The sequence below is a fragment of the Pelodiscus sinensis genome, chromosome 6 (assembly GCF_052426305.1).
Source record: "Pelodiscus sinensis isolate ZL-2025 chromosome 6, ASM5242630v1, whole genome shotgun sequence".
Classification (NCBI taxonomy): Eukaryota; Metazoa; Chordata; order Testudines; family Trionychidae; genus Pelodiscus; species Pelodiscus sinensis.
In genome coordinates this window covers 99,615,660-99,632,695 of record NC_143057.1, presented here as the reverse complement: position 1 = coordinate 99,632,695, position 17,036 = coordinate 99,615,660, and the positions used below count along the sequence as shown (strand labels likewise).

Sequence of the window (17,036 nt, the reverse complement as noted above, 5' to 3'; positions counted from 1 at the left end):
CTTTCAAGAAAAAAAAGTGGGTTTTTCTAAGTTATGCTTAGAAAAAATGCCGCTTTGCCTTTTTTATCCTACTAGCAAGAGATTCTTCCAGCTTGTAAAATCATTTCTAGGCCAGTCAGTCTGGTCATGCTTCAGAGAATCAAAATAATGTAAGCTTTCACTGAAATACCTCAGAGCCACTCTGTGGAACTCTAATGTTGAGTCACCACAGTGAAGTAGATAAGGCATACAATACAGAATGGTAAGTAATTTAGCTGACTGTTCCTGGTTTCTCCTGCATTCCTCTAATTTTGAGTGGCTTACATTGAAATACAGTCTCAACAGTTCTTAAAAATCAGGAAAGCCAAAGTACCTCAGAGTCGGCCAAAAATACCTACTCATAATTATCACACATTACATCCAAGAATGTATGGTATGATCCTGCAAAATTATGAGCACTTCTTGCATCTGAGTGCTCTCTTCTCTCAGTCCACTCTGAAGGAGTTTAGGTTCCTCAGCATCTTACAATGAGCATTTAAAACCTTGCAAGTCCTTTAATGATCCAAAGCCGTTTCAATATCCCTTGCAATAGACCACTGTTGTAATCATAAAGAGTAAATTATGATTAGAGTTACTAACTATTCCAAGCAAAATTTCTATGCCATAAAAAAGGGAGAAGAATCAAACTCCATAAAATTCATTAGCAACCTTGCTATTACCAGTCTGTTTTACACCTTTGAGTAGTAGCTTAGTAAAATTTGGTATTGTTACTGGGTCATAACATTTTTCTCTTAAATATAAAACAGTATATCTTAGGCTACATTTTTTTAAAAAATTGGCATTGTGAGAGCCATATGCAACAGTCTACATGCAATTTAACACATGGGTGCATGAAGATACACTGAACATGTAGAGCCATTTGAACATGTAATTAAACTGATTATATTCTTAAGTATTTACACGTACATTCTTTGATTTGCGTGTACACTCATGCTAGGCACAACATTTTGCTCATGTTTCTTCTGTAGATCTCAAGCCCTTATTTTTATATCATATATGTATAAATCATGAGTTAGGCTATAAAGTCAAAAGTGAATGGGTTTTTTTGGGGTGCTTGACTTGAGGCCTGATTATCAGAATGAGCTTTGCATTCACTGTCTGAAAACTAGTCCATTTTAAGGTATTGAGCTTAGCAACCGAAAACACTACTAAATTTCAAATGTAGGCATTAAATGTCACTAGTACCTATTAATTGTTTCTTAATCATTGCAGAGTTAAAATTAAGTAACTATGAAAACATCTCTAGTGCTTACATATTTACAAAATCAGCAGAATTAATAGAAAACTAGTAAATATTTTCTTTGTGACTGGATATGTTGAAGCCAAATTTCAAAAGTAGTCAGTACCTTTGCATCTTCAGAATTACACATTTTACAGTTCACAGAACATTTGACACACGAAATTATTAGATTTTTCATGCACAAAAGGTTTTGTCTGTGCCATGTTGCAGGTTGACAAAAACTGGTCTGTTATGATGATTCTGGGTGGAATAAATATAAGTTGTCTGTTACTCTCATCAACACTGAAAATAACATTATATTTGTTATTAGCTGAAAAATGAAACGGAGAGTGTACCGTTTATAAAAATATTGTTATTGACTTCAGACTTGATATTCCTCAGCAATTCAAATTTCAAGTTATAATTTAAAGACATTCCGCTTTACTGCTGTGCTTAAATATTTTGCCACAAGTGGGCAATCTTCTCCAAGCCAAATCTCAGTATGCCCAATTAGCATGTTAGTAATTAGTATGAATTGCTACTGGAAAATCTGGAATTTAAATGGTAAACTAATGTTTACTCAACAGACTTCCAAGTATTATTAACTTGTTTGAAGACCTGACAAATCTTTGATACTTTCTGTCAGCATAACAATGATTTAGCAATCATTGTGCATTAACTTTGCTCTTGGTTTGTCTGTTAGCATGAGATATGCCATTATTGTTTTAATCCATTAAAGCAACATTTATACTTCAGTGATAAGTGAATTTGTATCATCTGCAAGCATTAAAATAGTAAATAAAAATATTTAAGGTTTGTTAAAATGTCATGTATGTTTCTAAACCTTTGGTTTTGAATTGCATTCTTTTTTCCTCTCGTATACAGGCTGGATTTTTCAAAAGGCCACTAAAGAACAAAATGGAGACATGAATACTTCCAAAGGAAAATATGTTGCAATTAAACAATGATCTGTCCTCAGGTCTGTCTCAAATATCTGACTGTAAATCTATAAATATAGTTATAAATTTGATGGTCACAGCATTTTCTGAACTCCATCATGGACTAATCAAGGTGTAGTTTAAAAAAAAAAACAACAACAAACAAATCAAGTATATAGGTGAATGTTTATAAGGGAAAACAACAACCATATAGTATTTTATAATATGTTAAAAATATCTTAAGCTGTTACTCATTTTTGGAGAGTAACTCAATTTTAAGATTCTGAGTTGTTTTGTGTAGGGAAAATTGTGTATTCTTTCTTTTAACAAATGAAATAATTCTTTGGCCCAAATTACGAAGAAATTAACTTGTAAATACTAATCACAATATCTTCACCTCATTTTCCTTTTTGAAAAAAGAAAAATGTTCAAAAATCATTTTTCATAATTGACAATTGACTATATCAGACTTTCAAACCTTGAACAAACATCACATAGTGAGGTATGTTTGATAAAGATATAGTCCAGAGACAAAGGACAACTGCAAAGCCTGCATGACACTTGCAATTCCAAAGGGTTTTTTTCCCTTCTTAATGTACTTTTCCAGATATGCAGAGGACATTCTATTAAATATATTTCTATTATTAACAAAACTATTCAGGATTGATCCCTTAACTCATATAAATGTCTGAACCAGAATCTGATTTTTAGCAGGTCTTTAAAATTATGCTCACAATAATTACAAGCATAACTGATTGTATATTGTTTGCAAATAAGCAGATTCATATTTGGACTCACAAACTGAAGTGCCCAGAAATATTGTAGATGTTTGGGGTGGGGAAGGGTTTAGAGGCACTCTGACATTTGCTCCTTACTGTGTAATACAGTAGCTTCTTGAAATATCCATGAAAATTACTGTGTAGCTATTTAATTCAATAGGTTGAAAGTTCCGAAACAGATAATTATCAAAGGAACAGTTATAAAAACATTGACAAGCTTTTTGTATTACAAACCACACCTCACTCATTACTCAAACTTAAGTACTGATGCAAATTTGTATGCTATCTATCACTTTATAAATTATGTTTATTTTGTATCAGAGATTTAAAATGTTTTATAATACACTGAAACATAGATACTAAAATAATATTTCTCTAAACCCACGTAGAACACTCATAACCTTTGATATAATGCTGCCTTATTCTTTCTCATGGGTCACCATCCTTCTACATGATGAACATATGTGGACATGCTTTCATCTTCCAAAAATAGACCAGCATTTAGACAATGGAGTTAATTCATCTCCTTGGTACAAATTTTGCCAAAATGCAAAAAATACTGTGTTTTTTCCCAAATAACATAACCTATCAGGTATATTTGCTCTCTTCTTCGATAATATTCTTATCAGATGTTTGGTTTCTTTTTAATAAGAGTGTATATTTTCTATAAAAGTGACCTTTGATGGAATTATATATGTTGGCAAATAGGTCTCTGAAAATTTGCTAGAGGGTGCTTCATTATTTGAAAGATGATATTAAGGGAAAGTCATGGAGTACCTTATCTACTTTTTGGCTTATATTGTAGTTCTTGGGATGGAGTTGAGAGTCATGAATATAGCAAGTATGACTTGGTTTGAAAGTGTTTATAAACTTTCTTTCATATTCAAAAAAGATTGATTGCACAATCATGATTGGACTGGAATTGCTCATGTCTAGTATTTTATTAGAAAGTATGGCAGACTTATTCTTTATAAATAATTGGGCTTTTGCTGCTGTCCCATGGAGTTTGTTAAATTCAGAGTAAACACACCAGTGTCAATGGACTTACTTCAAAGGTACGTAGGTATAACTGAGAGCAGAAGTGGGCCCTCAAAAGCATGGGTGTTTGTTGTCATGGTGATGCTCACAGGATAAGAAACAGAATGGAAACAAAACTAGGATTTGAAAAGTGGCATGTAAACTACCCTCCTCCCCACTGTATTGAGTAACAAAATGGTCTGCAGTTGAATGATGCAAAGGTCCACTCATGGCACAGTAAAGATGAAAATAAATGCTAAACAGCTGCTTTATTCATGTCTGAAGTCTAGTTTGCACACTATGGAAGTAAAGGTTTGATAGAAAGACATGGACACATAGGGTATGTCTACACTTGCTCCCTAGTTTGAACTAGGGATGCAAATGCAGGCATTCGAAATAGTCAATGAAGTGGGGATTTAAATATCCCGTGCTTCATTAGCATGATTTCGCCAGTGCGCTAGTTCGAATCACAGTTGATTCGAATCATGAAGTGCGCACCGGTGAAATTATGCTAATGAAGTGCAGGATATTTAAATCCCTGTTTCATTGACTCTGTCAAATGCCTGCATTTGCATCCCTAGTTCGAACTATGGTGCAAGTGTAGACATACCCATAGAAAGGATGTTGTCTGAGGTTCTTAGTATGGTGATGAGGGCCATATATGTGAATAACACAGACAGATATATTAAAGTATTTATCCTGATAACATCACGGGGAGATAGGAATAATAGCATTTTCCCTATTTTTGTAGTGAGATTAAGGGTGCATCTACACAGCAGGGTTTAAATCAAAATAAGCTATGCAAATTGAGCTATAAAGTTTGAGTAGTTTATTTCTAAATAGCTTATTTCAAAATCGGGAGCATCTACACAGCACTTATTTCAAAATAGAGCACTCTTCCTCTGATTTCCCTTATTCCTCATACAACGAGGGTTACAGGAATCAGAGTAAGAAGTTCTCCAGCTTGACAGTACTTTGACATTATTTCGAAATAACTGCATGCTGTGTAGATGTGGACTAAGTTATTCTGAAATAATACTCGTTATTTTGAAATAGGGTATGTCTACACAGCAACATTAAGAGACTTCTCTACAGTTACGTAGGACATTGGTGGCAGAGGAGGATTTGAAACCCCAGTCTCCTGAATACCTGTCTCATCCTTTAACCACAAGGCCGTCCTTCCTTCCCCACGCATGATTAACTACTGTATAAAAAAATCTCAGAGGGGTAGCTATGTTAGTCTGTAAAACAACAGTGTTTGGAGGCATAAGTTTTCATGGGTAAAAAATACTGTCAGATGCATGGAGTGGAAATCACAGAGGTAGGAAGATATATACACTAGCATATCAAAAGAGGAGTTACTTGTCAAGTGTAGACAAGTGTTAGGGAAGCCAATTTAGTAAGAGTGAATTTGCTCCCAGCAGTTGATGGGGAGGTGTGAATACCTAGAGAACACCTGAGCTACCTCTGTGAATTCCACTCCATGCATCTGATGAAGTGGTTTTTTTTACCCATGGAAGCTTATACCCAAGTAAATGTGAAAGCCTTAAAGGTGCCACAGGACTCCTTGTTGTTTTTGTATGTGTATAATATAATATATATTGGTGCAGTGCTAAGGCAGATAATTTAACATGTGGCATGTCCTGACTTTCAAGCACTTCACTTTCCAATTGTGATGGTCTGTTAAGTGGTATTTTTTAAATTAAATGTTATATTTAATTTCTGAGCAATGTTAATGACTAATATGCATCAGCAACCATGTTAGGTTTTGTATACAATATTTCTCTAGAGAGAATATGAAATTATTCTTTCTAGGTAAAGCTTATTTCCATATATTTTTGTCATACTTTGTATCAGACATAATAGACTTTATATAATTGCCTTTCTTTTCTGCTTATACTATGATGCATTCTTCCTGCTAATTCTTGCTCTCTTACATTTTTAATTTTTTTAAAATAAACTGTTTAAACATGTAAAGTAAGTACTGCCAGGGAACACATCCTTATCACATAACCTGCATTAGTAACACATTATTTCTACTCCATAGAACCTTTGCACATGCCATCACACAAACAACATTAGTCTTATTTTACATGCCGGAGAAAACCCCACTGATACCGATGGTGCACATTTTAGAAACATGTCATGACATTCTGCTTCATATATTTGTTAAGGAGCAGGTCATTGTAATTTGATTCTAATAATTAACAGTTGGTGGGCAGGCCAGTTTAACATCGTGGCTGGTGTATATACCCAGCCCATAACATTTAGCAGACTAAGAGTCCTAAGTGTGTACACAGGGAATCTTTCATCCTCTGATTCCCTTTGAAGGTATTAGTGCAATACAGAACATCTTTTAGGATAGACACCTATGATAAGTGAGATATTCTGGTGTTCTGTAAGCTGTTTTTCAACAGGTGTAAATTGTCATACCACCATTCCATCAGCTGAATTTTCACCCCTGCCTACATAAGTATTTGAAGTGTGAATATTTGTATGTAATTAAGGGCAATATTTTAAACTTTGAGTTCTAAATCACCCCCTCAAATAAGCAGATAGACATTTTGAACCTACAAATGCATAGTTTGCACATACAGGCCATTCATGTTGCAGTTATTTTATGGATGCAACTTAAGCATCAGTGTGCAAAAAACTGATCTGTTTCATTTAATCAGCTCTGAAAATTTGTTGCTGTCACATAACACTAAATTCCTCCAGCACTGGTTGAGATTTTTGAATTATTAATATTGATGGGACTCTTATCCCACAGATTTTTTGTCTCAGAGAGGTAACTGTGATAATCTGTATCTACACTCCCACAAAAGCTTATGTCCAAATAAATGTTAGTCTTTAAGATGCCTCATTGCTTTAGCAGAATTTCTGTGTGAGAATACTACATGTGATAGAAAGCTATCGCTGTTATGTACATATGGTGAAAGTAAAAGCCCTCTTTTTCAAACAATATTTAGAATGGAATTAGAACCTCAGTCAAAGCCAAAGATGGCCTAGTCGGCTGACATGGTTTAAAACACAGGATCAGCAGTACACCAGAAAGTAAGGTGGCTAGTATCATGTGTAACCATCTTTGGCTTGCCTAACTGGGAATCGGGTACCCATTTTTGAGGTAGGTAAACAGAGGTGGCCTTTCAGTGTCAGAGCAAGCAAGACACAAACCTGCAAACTTCAGGCCAGTGCATTAACCACTCAGCCACCACATATCTACTGAAACCTTACAGTAGCCTTTAAAAAAAAAACTTGGAAGGCACCATATGAACAACACATGGGCATCAGCGGGGGTAAGGTGAGAGATACTAAAGGAGTGAACATCATTGTTTATTATATCATTTAAAGTAATAATTGTTTGAATTTTGCACACTTTGAGAGAATCATAAGAAAACCTGTTACATTCTGCATGATATTTGCTTCTCTTCTGTACAATGTTTTCATACATTTTATCAATACATAATAAACATTTCCCCATACAGGTTGACTATTTGGTTTGTTTAATATAATATTGTTTCCTAAGCGATATGAAAGAACCATCATATGAAAGGTGTTTGTCATATAAATAGAAAAAGTATTGTAGAAGTATGCATTGGGACAAAACCACAACAGCAAGGCATTTCTGGTGGCCATCATTAAGTATGAAATTATTGTAGCTAAAATAACTATAATATTTCTAACATCTAGAGACAAATTTTCAAAAGAGCCATTGAAATTGCAGGTACAAATTTTGTGTGCACACATCATTTTGGAAACTTTTAAAATAACAAGCATACGCGACCATTCATACATATACATAATGTCTAAACTCCTAACACTGACAAGATTTCACATCACCGTGGAAATTAAAAATAAAAGCATATTGTCTCATTATGTTATCTGTCCCTCTAGCCAATCTTCAATTGTTCACTGCAGTTTGTTCTTGAATACTGAGCTGTCTTGTCTAATTAAAATGACTCATCACTTCCTCCACATTTCTTGGAAGGCAAAGGTTGCTACATTTATTTCACAGCACAAATGTGTTTGTAAAATGTAAATCAACTGCACTCCTACAATTTTTTAACTAAGTGATCTTATCAGACAGAAACCAGCTTCAACGATGAATCACAACTCTGTACCAACAACATCCTGTCTCATTTGGGAAAATGTTTACCAAAACTTTTATGATGTATCTGTCTGATAATTAGAGCTGTCTGAAAAATTTCTTTTGAAATCACATTTTTAAAAAGAAATGGGATTGGAGAAGAATTTCAAAATTTTTTGCAATATGCCCCCACCATTTGCTGGCTCCCCATACTGACACTACTTCATGGCTACGTCTACACTGGCATGAATTTCCGAAAATGCTTTTAACGGAAAAGTTTACCATTAAAAGCATTTTTGGAAAAGCGTGTCTAGATTGGCAGGCTGCTTTTCCACAAAAGCACTTTTTGCGAAAAAGTGTCCGTGGCCAATCTAGACACGATTTTCTGCAAAAAAGCCCCAATCGCCATTTTCGCGATCGGGTTTTTTTTTGCGGAAAACAGTACTATGCTGTCTACACTGGCCCTTTTGGGCAAAAGTCTTTCGGAAAAAGACTTTTGCCTGAATGAGAGCAGCATAGTTTTTTTGGAAAAGCACTGATGATTTTACATTAGATCGTCAGTGCTTTTCCAGAAATTCAAATGGCCAGTGTAGACAGCTGGCAAGTTTTTCCAGAAAAGCTGCTGATTTTCCGGAAAAACTTGCCAGTCTAGACACAGCTGATATGAATAAACCAAAACCAGAATCTATATTCTCAAGTCAGTGATACAAAACTGGATATAAACCAGGGCAGGAAAGATACATCCTGGGGCTTTGTAGCCAGACAGGAACCCCCCTTGTAACATCCATTTTTGCTTGCCTGGAGCATCCAGGGCACACAGAGCAGAAGGCCCAGGCTGTGTGACCGTGAATGGCTGTAAACAGAGATACGCCAATTGCTGACCAAGAGGCTGCCAAGGAGTGCCCTTGACTCAAACCCATATTGATACGAACACACATCCATCTGTGGGGGGAGGAATCTCTCGCCCAGTAAAAAATGTCTAGTATTCACAATTTAGTTATCTCTCTTGCAAGTGTAAATTAACTTGAAACTTGTTGTAAGAACTGGCGCCACAAAACGGACCGGTACAATTTGGCATCTTAGATAAGAAAGAGGATACGGGCCCCCAGGGGTATAAAGATGGGTGCAGCAGCGCATTTTCTCTGAGTGTCAATCTACCATCTATCTGCTGGTCGGGTTAGGTGTTTGATCTCCCGAGGTTTCAAAGGGGACGCCCACCTCATATTCGTCTTTCCTAGGAATTGAGATACCGGCCCTGGCCTGACATGCTGAAGTCGAGAGGCACAGAAAGGGGTAAAAATTGTACCTGGATGTGGTCCTTTGTTTAAGTATATATATAGTGTTAGAGCTCTTTAAAGATTAAGCTGTCACTTGGTACCATTATTTCTATTTTCTATCTTTACCTTTTTCCTGTAATCATTGTTAAGACCTATATATATATATTTGCTAGCATTTAAGAAATAGAGCAATAGCCATTGTAACCATATGATTTATAAGCTTCTTTAATAAACCTGTAACTGTTTAAGCTTTAACCTGACTCCTTCAATTGCTGTAATAGAACCAAGCACAATTTAAAAGAACTTCAGCCGGTCATAAAGGGACAGACATAGGGAGAGCTTGGGCATTTGGATCTGTGTCACTCCCAGGTGACAAGATCCGTTGGGGCACCTTTCCAGCCTTTCCTAGGCTGCCCGCTGCGAAGGAACCCCTGTGTTCTAGCAGCTAAAATCTAAGGTGTAATAAGCTCTTCCTATATAACGGGGTGTCTGTTGGCCTGCTGGCCACCCTCTGCGACAGGACCCCGGTCCTAGCAGTAAAGACCGGACGTTAAACCTTTTCTCGGAAACACACACACACACACTGCCCTGACCGTCGGCTGACAGGCTTATATCTGGCCTGCCAAACCTTTGGATCCAGCCTGCTCCACCAGGACCCTCAAACTGACTTCCGGTCTGCTGCAGCATCAGCCTCAGAATGGCCAGCTTATCGCTCTATGTGCTGCTGTGTACCATGCGCCCAGTGGGAGAACTTGGTATGCTGCCGTGCCCCCCACTCCAGCCCAATCATAATAGCTCTCCTGCCTGAAGTCATAACCCTCTCCTTCACCCAAACTCCCTCCCGGACACCACATCCTATACTGCACCCCAGCTCCTTTCCCCAAGCTCCCTTCTGCACTCAACCTCTGTCCCAGACCCCACAACTACTCCATAGAAAAGTGCAGCTCTTTACCACTTACCAAAATCTTGGAGTGCCGCCCCGCATCAAAAATTATTGCCTAGCCCTGTTTTAGTACCTCCAGCTAGGTTATATTTCCATAGTTCGTTTATAAGAAGTTCATGCAAGACAATATCAAAAGCCTCACTGAAGTCAAGATATACCACGTCTGCCACTTTCCCTCTATGCACAAGGCTTATTACCCTGTCAAAGAAAGTTATCAGGTTGGTTTGTCCTTAACATATCCATGCTAAATATTACCTTATTATCTTCTAGATCTTTGTCATTTGATTGCATAATTATTTGCTCCATTATCTTTCTGAGTACAGACATTAAGCTGACTGATCCGTTATTCCCCGGGTTGTTCTTATTTCACTTTTATAGATTGGTGCTGTATTTGCCCTTTTCCAGTCTTCTGGAATTTCTCCTGCCTTCTGTAACTTTTCAAAGATAATAGTTAGTGGTTCAGATATTTCATCAGTTAGTCCATTTATTATTCTAAGATTCATTTCATTAGGCCCTGGTGACTTGAAGACATCTAATTTGTCTATGTATTTTTAACATGTTCTGTCACTACTTTAGCCTCTGATCCTACCTAATTTTTACTGGAGTTCACTATGCTAACCATCAAATTGCTGCCAACCTTCCTGGTGAAAATCAAAACAAAAAAGTCATTACATGTTTTTGCCATTTCCACGTTTTTATTGTCCTCCTTTGCCCCCAAATAATTGACCTATCTGTCTTTGGTCTTCCCCTCTTGGACCTCTTATTGTATTTGTTGAATGCTTTCTTGTTTTTCTTTATGTCTATTCCTAGTTTTAACTCATTTTGTGGGTTTTTTGGCCTTTTTAATTTTGTTCCTATTTTATTTGTATATATTCATCATTCATGATTTGACCTAGTTTCCACTTTTTTATAGGACACTCTTTAATTTTCAAAGCATTGAAGATCTACTGGTTAAGCCAAGGTGGTCTCTCGTCATGTTTTCTATCTTTTCTATGCAGTAGGAGAAATTGTTCTTGTGCACTTAATAATGTCTGAAAAAACTGTCAAATGTCTTTGTTTTTCCTCTTAGACTTGCCTCCTATAGGGTCTTATTTTCCACCTTCCTCAGTTTGCTAAAATCTTCCTTCTTGAAATCCATTGACTTTGTTTTGCTATTCTCTCATCTATCATTCATTAGAATCATGAACTCTACCATTTCATAATCACTTTTACCAAGGTTACCTTACATTTTCAAATTCTCAACCAGTTCTTCCCAATTTGTCAAAATCAAAAAGCATGAATGGGCTTTGATTTCACACATCAGAAAATGGCCCATGAGGTTTCAAAATAAACCTCATTTAAACCTTATCTAAAAATGGATGAAGAATATAAATACAAAATATTTGACAGAAATCTTGCTTACTATGGTTCTTAACTAGGAATTGATTGGCAGATGTTGGTTACTGTTAGTTATAAAGAAAAAGAATCTCTTTGCAACTGTACCAAATTTAATGCTTTGGTAAATATTTTGAATTTACATAGAATACATTGGGAGGTCACATGAATAGTTTCACAGGTAGATGGGTCCTTACATGAAATTCACTGGGATTATATTGCATTTTGATCTAAATGTTTTCACTGTGTGTGACACATGCTAATGGAGAAATTTTCCCCCCTCCAACTGATAACCTCTCCTCTCCTTTGTGATTACATGAACCATATCTAAGGAATGTTCTTGCTGTAGGCCAAATAACATCCTTGTGGCAGCGCCACAAGAAATAAGAATAAGATGAAACTATTACATGCTATTTAATGTAATTTAGCATGTGAAAATAAGGAAGAGACTGCCTCATATAGTCAACAAGTGTGCCATGCATCACTGGTAGTCCAGAGACTACAGCATGGAAATCACCTCCACATGATAATTGAGTACCAGGAAATCAGAAATTTCAGCTCAGAGTGGATTGATGCCCACACTGCCATTTTCATAATAACTTTTCAGTGTACGGTCCCACTTTAAATGTTTTCAGAGTTCTCCTACCTTCATGCTATTCAGCTCAAAACAATCTGATGGTTTTCTTTAACCATAAGATAAAACAAATGTTGGACTATAGTTTGTATGATTTCTCTCCATAAAGAACACTTCTAGTTTCTTCAGTCCTATATCCTCTTTCCCAGCTGTTGTGTATCTTCCTCCATTATCAGAGTCAAGTATATACTGACAAATAGCTTTATAATATTCCATAATAGTCCATTCCTGATCTATCCATCTTTCTCTGTTTGTCAAGTTGCTTCCTCTCCCTTTCAATCCTAACAGCTTTTGTAGGAAAGTCAGATTATTTGGGATGATGTATTTACTCTATCAGATCATGTATTTATGCTTTTATTTCCCTTGAGAAAATTTGGTTCCCAAAGTGAACTGAAGTGATTCTCAAAGGCTACGTCTAGACTGGCCCCTTCTTCGGAGGAGCCCTATTCCGGAGGATCTCTTATTCCTACTTTGAAGTAGGGCTTTATTCCGGAGGATCGCGCCAGTCTGGACGCTCTTTTCCGGCTTTTCCCCAAGCCGGAAAAAAAGCGGCGGCCATGTTTATTTAAATCCCACGGGGGATATTTAAATCCCCCGCAGATTTCCCTATTCCAAAGTTAGAAATTAGCATGCCTCTTCCGAAGAAGGGGCCAGTCTAGACGTAGCCATAGTGTTAGGAATGGAAAGACATGTGGCTTGAAACAGAGAATCAATACAGTTGGAGATCTGATATGAGAGCTGGAGATAAAGGACTTCAAATAAGAAAATGACCTTTTCAACTGAGAACGATGGTTTGGAGTAGGCCCTAAAATTTTCCAGTCACAGAAAATAACTTGGCCAGATTGAATGTGAAGGTAACCAATACACAATCTAGTTTGTGAACAGTCCAGTGAAATCACAGCAAATAAAATTCACAAATGGGAAAGAAACTGCGAATTCCATTTTGTGTATTCTGAAGTATCAAATCTTCATAAGCAAAATATTTCTACAGTATCATCCATTATTCTAGTTCTGCCTTTTTTCTCATATCCTCAGCATTCCATATAATTATACAAATGCAGAAGCCAAAAGTATAAAAATATGGTTCACTGAATGATTCACTGCATGGATTTATCTGAGTAACTCAGCTTACTCATTAGTACAGAACTACTAATTATGCAATGTGTGTGAGTATATTGTTAATCTCTCAGTATATTCAAAATATGTCTTGATAGATTTTGACTAAATAGTGCCGACAGATCATATGTTGTTGCTTCTAAAACTAAAAATATAAAAAGATTGAGATGTCACAGATTCTAATTAATACCCCCTGCTGTCCATCCTCTAGAACTGCTCTGAGGGGAATCCAAGCGTCTGATGCTCTGAGTGTATTTAGGTTCTGCAGCCTCCGGGGTCTGGCACTGTTTTTAGGTTGGCCTCTCTGGCACATGACCTAGGACCACAGCTGACCCTTAAGACAAGCCACTTTTCCAGAACTCCACCACAAAGTGAAGTTTACCCTCTTTAACTCTGTTAGGGTATGTGTACACTACCACCCTAGTTCGAACTAGGGTGGTTAATGTAGTCATACGAACTTGCAAATGAAGCCCGGGATTTGAATTTCCCAGGCTTCATTTTCATGTTGCCTGGCGCCGCCATTTTTAAATGTCCGCTAGTGCGGACTCCGTGCCCGCGGCTACACGCGGCATGAACTAGATAGTTCGGACTAGGCTTCCTATTCTGAACTATCTGTATGCCTTGTTCCACGTTCCACGAGGCGTACAGATAGTTCGGAATAGGAAGCCTAGTCCGAACTATCTAGTTTGTGCCGCGTGTAGCTGCGGGCACGGAGTCCGCACTAACAGACATTTAAAAATGGCGGCGCCCGGCAACATGCAAATGAAGCCCAGGAAATTCAAATCCCAGGCTTCATTTGCAAGTTCATATGACTACATTAACCACCCTAGTTCGAACTAGGGTGGTAGTGTACACATACCCTTAGGGACACACAGCAGGTGATAAGCACACTACTTAATGACTTCGTACTTAGTCTACTTTCGTCCACTTTTCAGCCACCGCCTTCAGTATTCCAACCCAACATGGTGACAAACAGCTCATGGAGAAGGCAAAAGACTGCACTTCAAAATAGAGTTTGCAGTGTGACACACAACTGCAGTATTCATAACGCCTCCCACAGAATATGCAAATTGTACAGCCATATTCCCAGTTAATCACAAATGTTTCCCAAAAGAATAGAAAAAAGGAAAAATAAGATACCTAAGGAGGGAGAATCAAACTCTTCAACTCATAAAGTCTCGTGAATTCTCATAGAGGAGATGTTGAAGGAGCCAGACAGTTATGTTCAGCTGACAAGTGCTTCTGGCTATCAGGCCTGCTTTAGATCCAGAGAAGGACCCAAAAAGAAAAGGCTACACTGACCTGCTTATTGCTATCTTGATTTCCTCTCCAAATTTTCAGTTGTGGAAATTCCTGAACATCTGTCTTCCTTCAGGAGGCTCATTAACCTAAAAGCCAAGACTTCTCAGCCTTACCAGTGTTATCATTTGCAAACTTCATTAATTCTACCTTGCAGAACCTCCAAGATTTTTTGACAAATTAGGTGAGACACCTGATTTGGAGCCATACAACTTGATTCAATCAGGTTCGAGTGAGGTCATCCTTAGTTAGCATGAATTGAAAATGTTCCACTTAAAACATCAATTTAAAAATACTCATCCAAAGCACCTGCACATGCCATTCTCCTTTGCCACCCTCCTCAAAAATAATAAAAAATCCAGACACATGACACTATTTGTGAGGAACCTGACATGGTCATATCTGGACAAAAGGTTTTAAAATGGTATTATGTCACCAGATTATGAAAAGTTCAATATAAACAGCTATAAAACTATTTCATTGATAAAACCCTAGCAACAAAACTAGTCACTCAACTTTTATTCATCAGCAAAATTAACAGTAAATTCAAACTTACAAGCAGTGCCATCAACTTCATTTTCTTATTCTGAGAAACAAAAGACAATTACGGTAACCTCTCTTTTTCGGAAATGAGCTGTAAGTCAAACATCTTATATTCTCAAATTTTCATCTTGATAGAGAAAAGTTACTTTAAAGCTTATGAAAATGAAACACTTTTGAAATATAGAGTGTCTACATTTATATAAGCATCTGTATAATTTATATAAAATCTATTATTGCACAACCCATGTCTGATGTCTTGTAAGTTGACATTAATTAAAATTGCTATTTTCCACTCTGATGATCTAAAATATATTAGTATCAGCCCAGTAGGAGTTAATCTATAATTAGCAAGTTTTTGCCTTCATGGTGCTGAGTTACACATATCTTTTGTTATAGTCTCCTCAATGGTGATAATCAATATTGTCACATTGTTTACCTATACTCCCTGCTCTGCCAATATGCATCTATCAAATTATACTTAAATTATAAGTCCTTTCGGACAAGGATTGTCATTTTCTTTTGTTTGTTTAGCACCTAGCACAATGGGGTTCTGTTCCATTACTAGGGCTGCTGAGTACTAATAATAAATAGTGATACTAGTTTAACTTCTAGTACTTTTTTTCCTCAAAAGCAGCTATCAGAGCAGGAACCATACCCACCATAGAACAAATTGATCTCTACAGTCCTTTCACTTGGGTGAAATAATGAGGTGAATGTGGCCCAATGTCCATATAATACGACTAAAGGGAATAGGAAATGGAAATAACAATATAGTAGTATCAAAATCTGTTTAAAACTGAAGCATTCCCATTTAAGGTCATTTATTTGTGTGTGTAGTAAAACTCCCTTTACCTTTGTCTATGCATGAGAAACTTTTTCAGCATGATATGTGTGAGAAAGAATTTCATATCCTTAGGCCACATTTATAATGAGAGTGATGTAATTTAAGTCTAGCATATGGGGAAACTAGGTGAGGCATCCTTGTTCTCTCTGGGCTTTCATTATGTTTTTCCTTTGTCTGATCACATGTATGAACATGGGTAATTTTCCCCTTACCTTAAGCTTCATACGTAGGGGAACTATGTTCTTCTGTGGGTTTCTAGATTTAAATATAGTGATTTCGTTTTTCTTTTACTAGTCTGCTGCCATGTCTCCCTTTGCTTTAGGCAATATTTATGCAAAATATTGGGGCATTTCTCCCTCTAATCTTAGGTACACTTTTATGTGTATAAGTACATTGTAGAAGACCAGGTGTGAGCAGTATAATGCTTCAGATCTTCTAACTTGACCATGCATTGTACTCAGCATTGCAGCTGAAAACTTCCAATGTCTGTACATCCTGAGTGTGTGTGTGTTTGCATGTCGGATTATGTCTCAGTGAAGGAGATGCTGGATGATGGTATTCAGAGACTGGTGTGTCAATCCTATTAAGTCACTGAGTATTCAGGAGGGACCTTTAGGGATTAATAAGTACCTGTATGTTTTCTGGGGGAAAAAGGAGTAACTCCATATGTGGTTTCATGTATATATGTGTCAGGGTTAGTAAGTGGCTGTGTACCAGGCAATAGAACAATATTCATAATATATCATAAGTGACTTATATGGCAACTTCCTCTTCCCTTTTCTCAGTTATGGGAAACATTTAGGCTGTGTCTACATTGCAGGTTTCTTGCGCAAGAATGGCCATTCTTGTGCAAAAACTTGCTGGGTGTCAACACTGCACGCACGTTCTTGCGCAAGTAAATTTACAGTATAATATCGGAAAACAGGG

At 37.0% G+C, this 17,036-nt stretch overlaps 2 protein-coding genes across 4 annotated transcripts in view; both read left to right on the top strand.

The window, feature by feature from the left end:
• The window catches only part of ITGA1 (integrin subunit alpha 1), a 133,694-nt gene extending 126,220 nt beyond the window's left edge, over positions 1–7,474 (top strand). For 2 of the 3 annotated variants that reach the window (XM_089779395.1, XM_075932480.2), the window contains exon 30: positions 2,144–7,474. In XM_089779395.1, the coding sequence (XP_089635521.1) occupies positions 2,144–2,188 (45 nt within the window). In that variant the 3' untranslated portion in view covers positions 2,189–7,474. The remainder of the gene's footprint in view (positions 1–2,143) is intronic. The other variant, XM_006139526.5, reaches the window with a different exon arrangement.
• Positions 2,151–17,036, top strand: part of ITGA2 (integrin subunit alpha 2) — a 130,464-nt gene continuing 115,578 nt past the window's right edge. Inside the window, exon 1 of the mRNA XM_075932477.2 lies at positions 2,151–2,237. Within this exon, the coding sequence (XP_075788592.2) occupies positions 2,207–2,237 (31 nt within the window). The 5' untranslated portion in view covers positions 2,151–2,206. The remainder of the gene's footprint in view (positions 2,238–17,036) is intronic.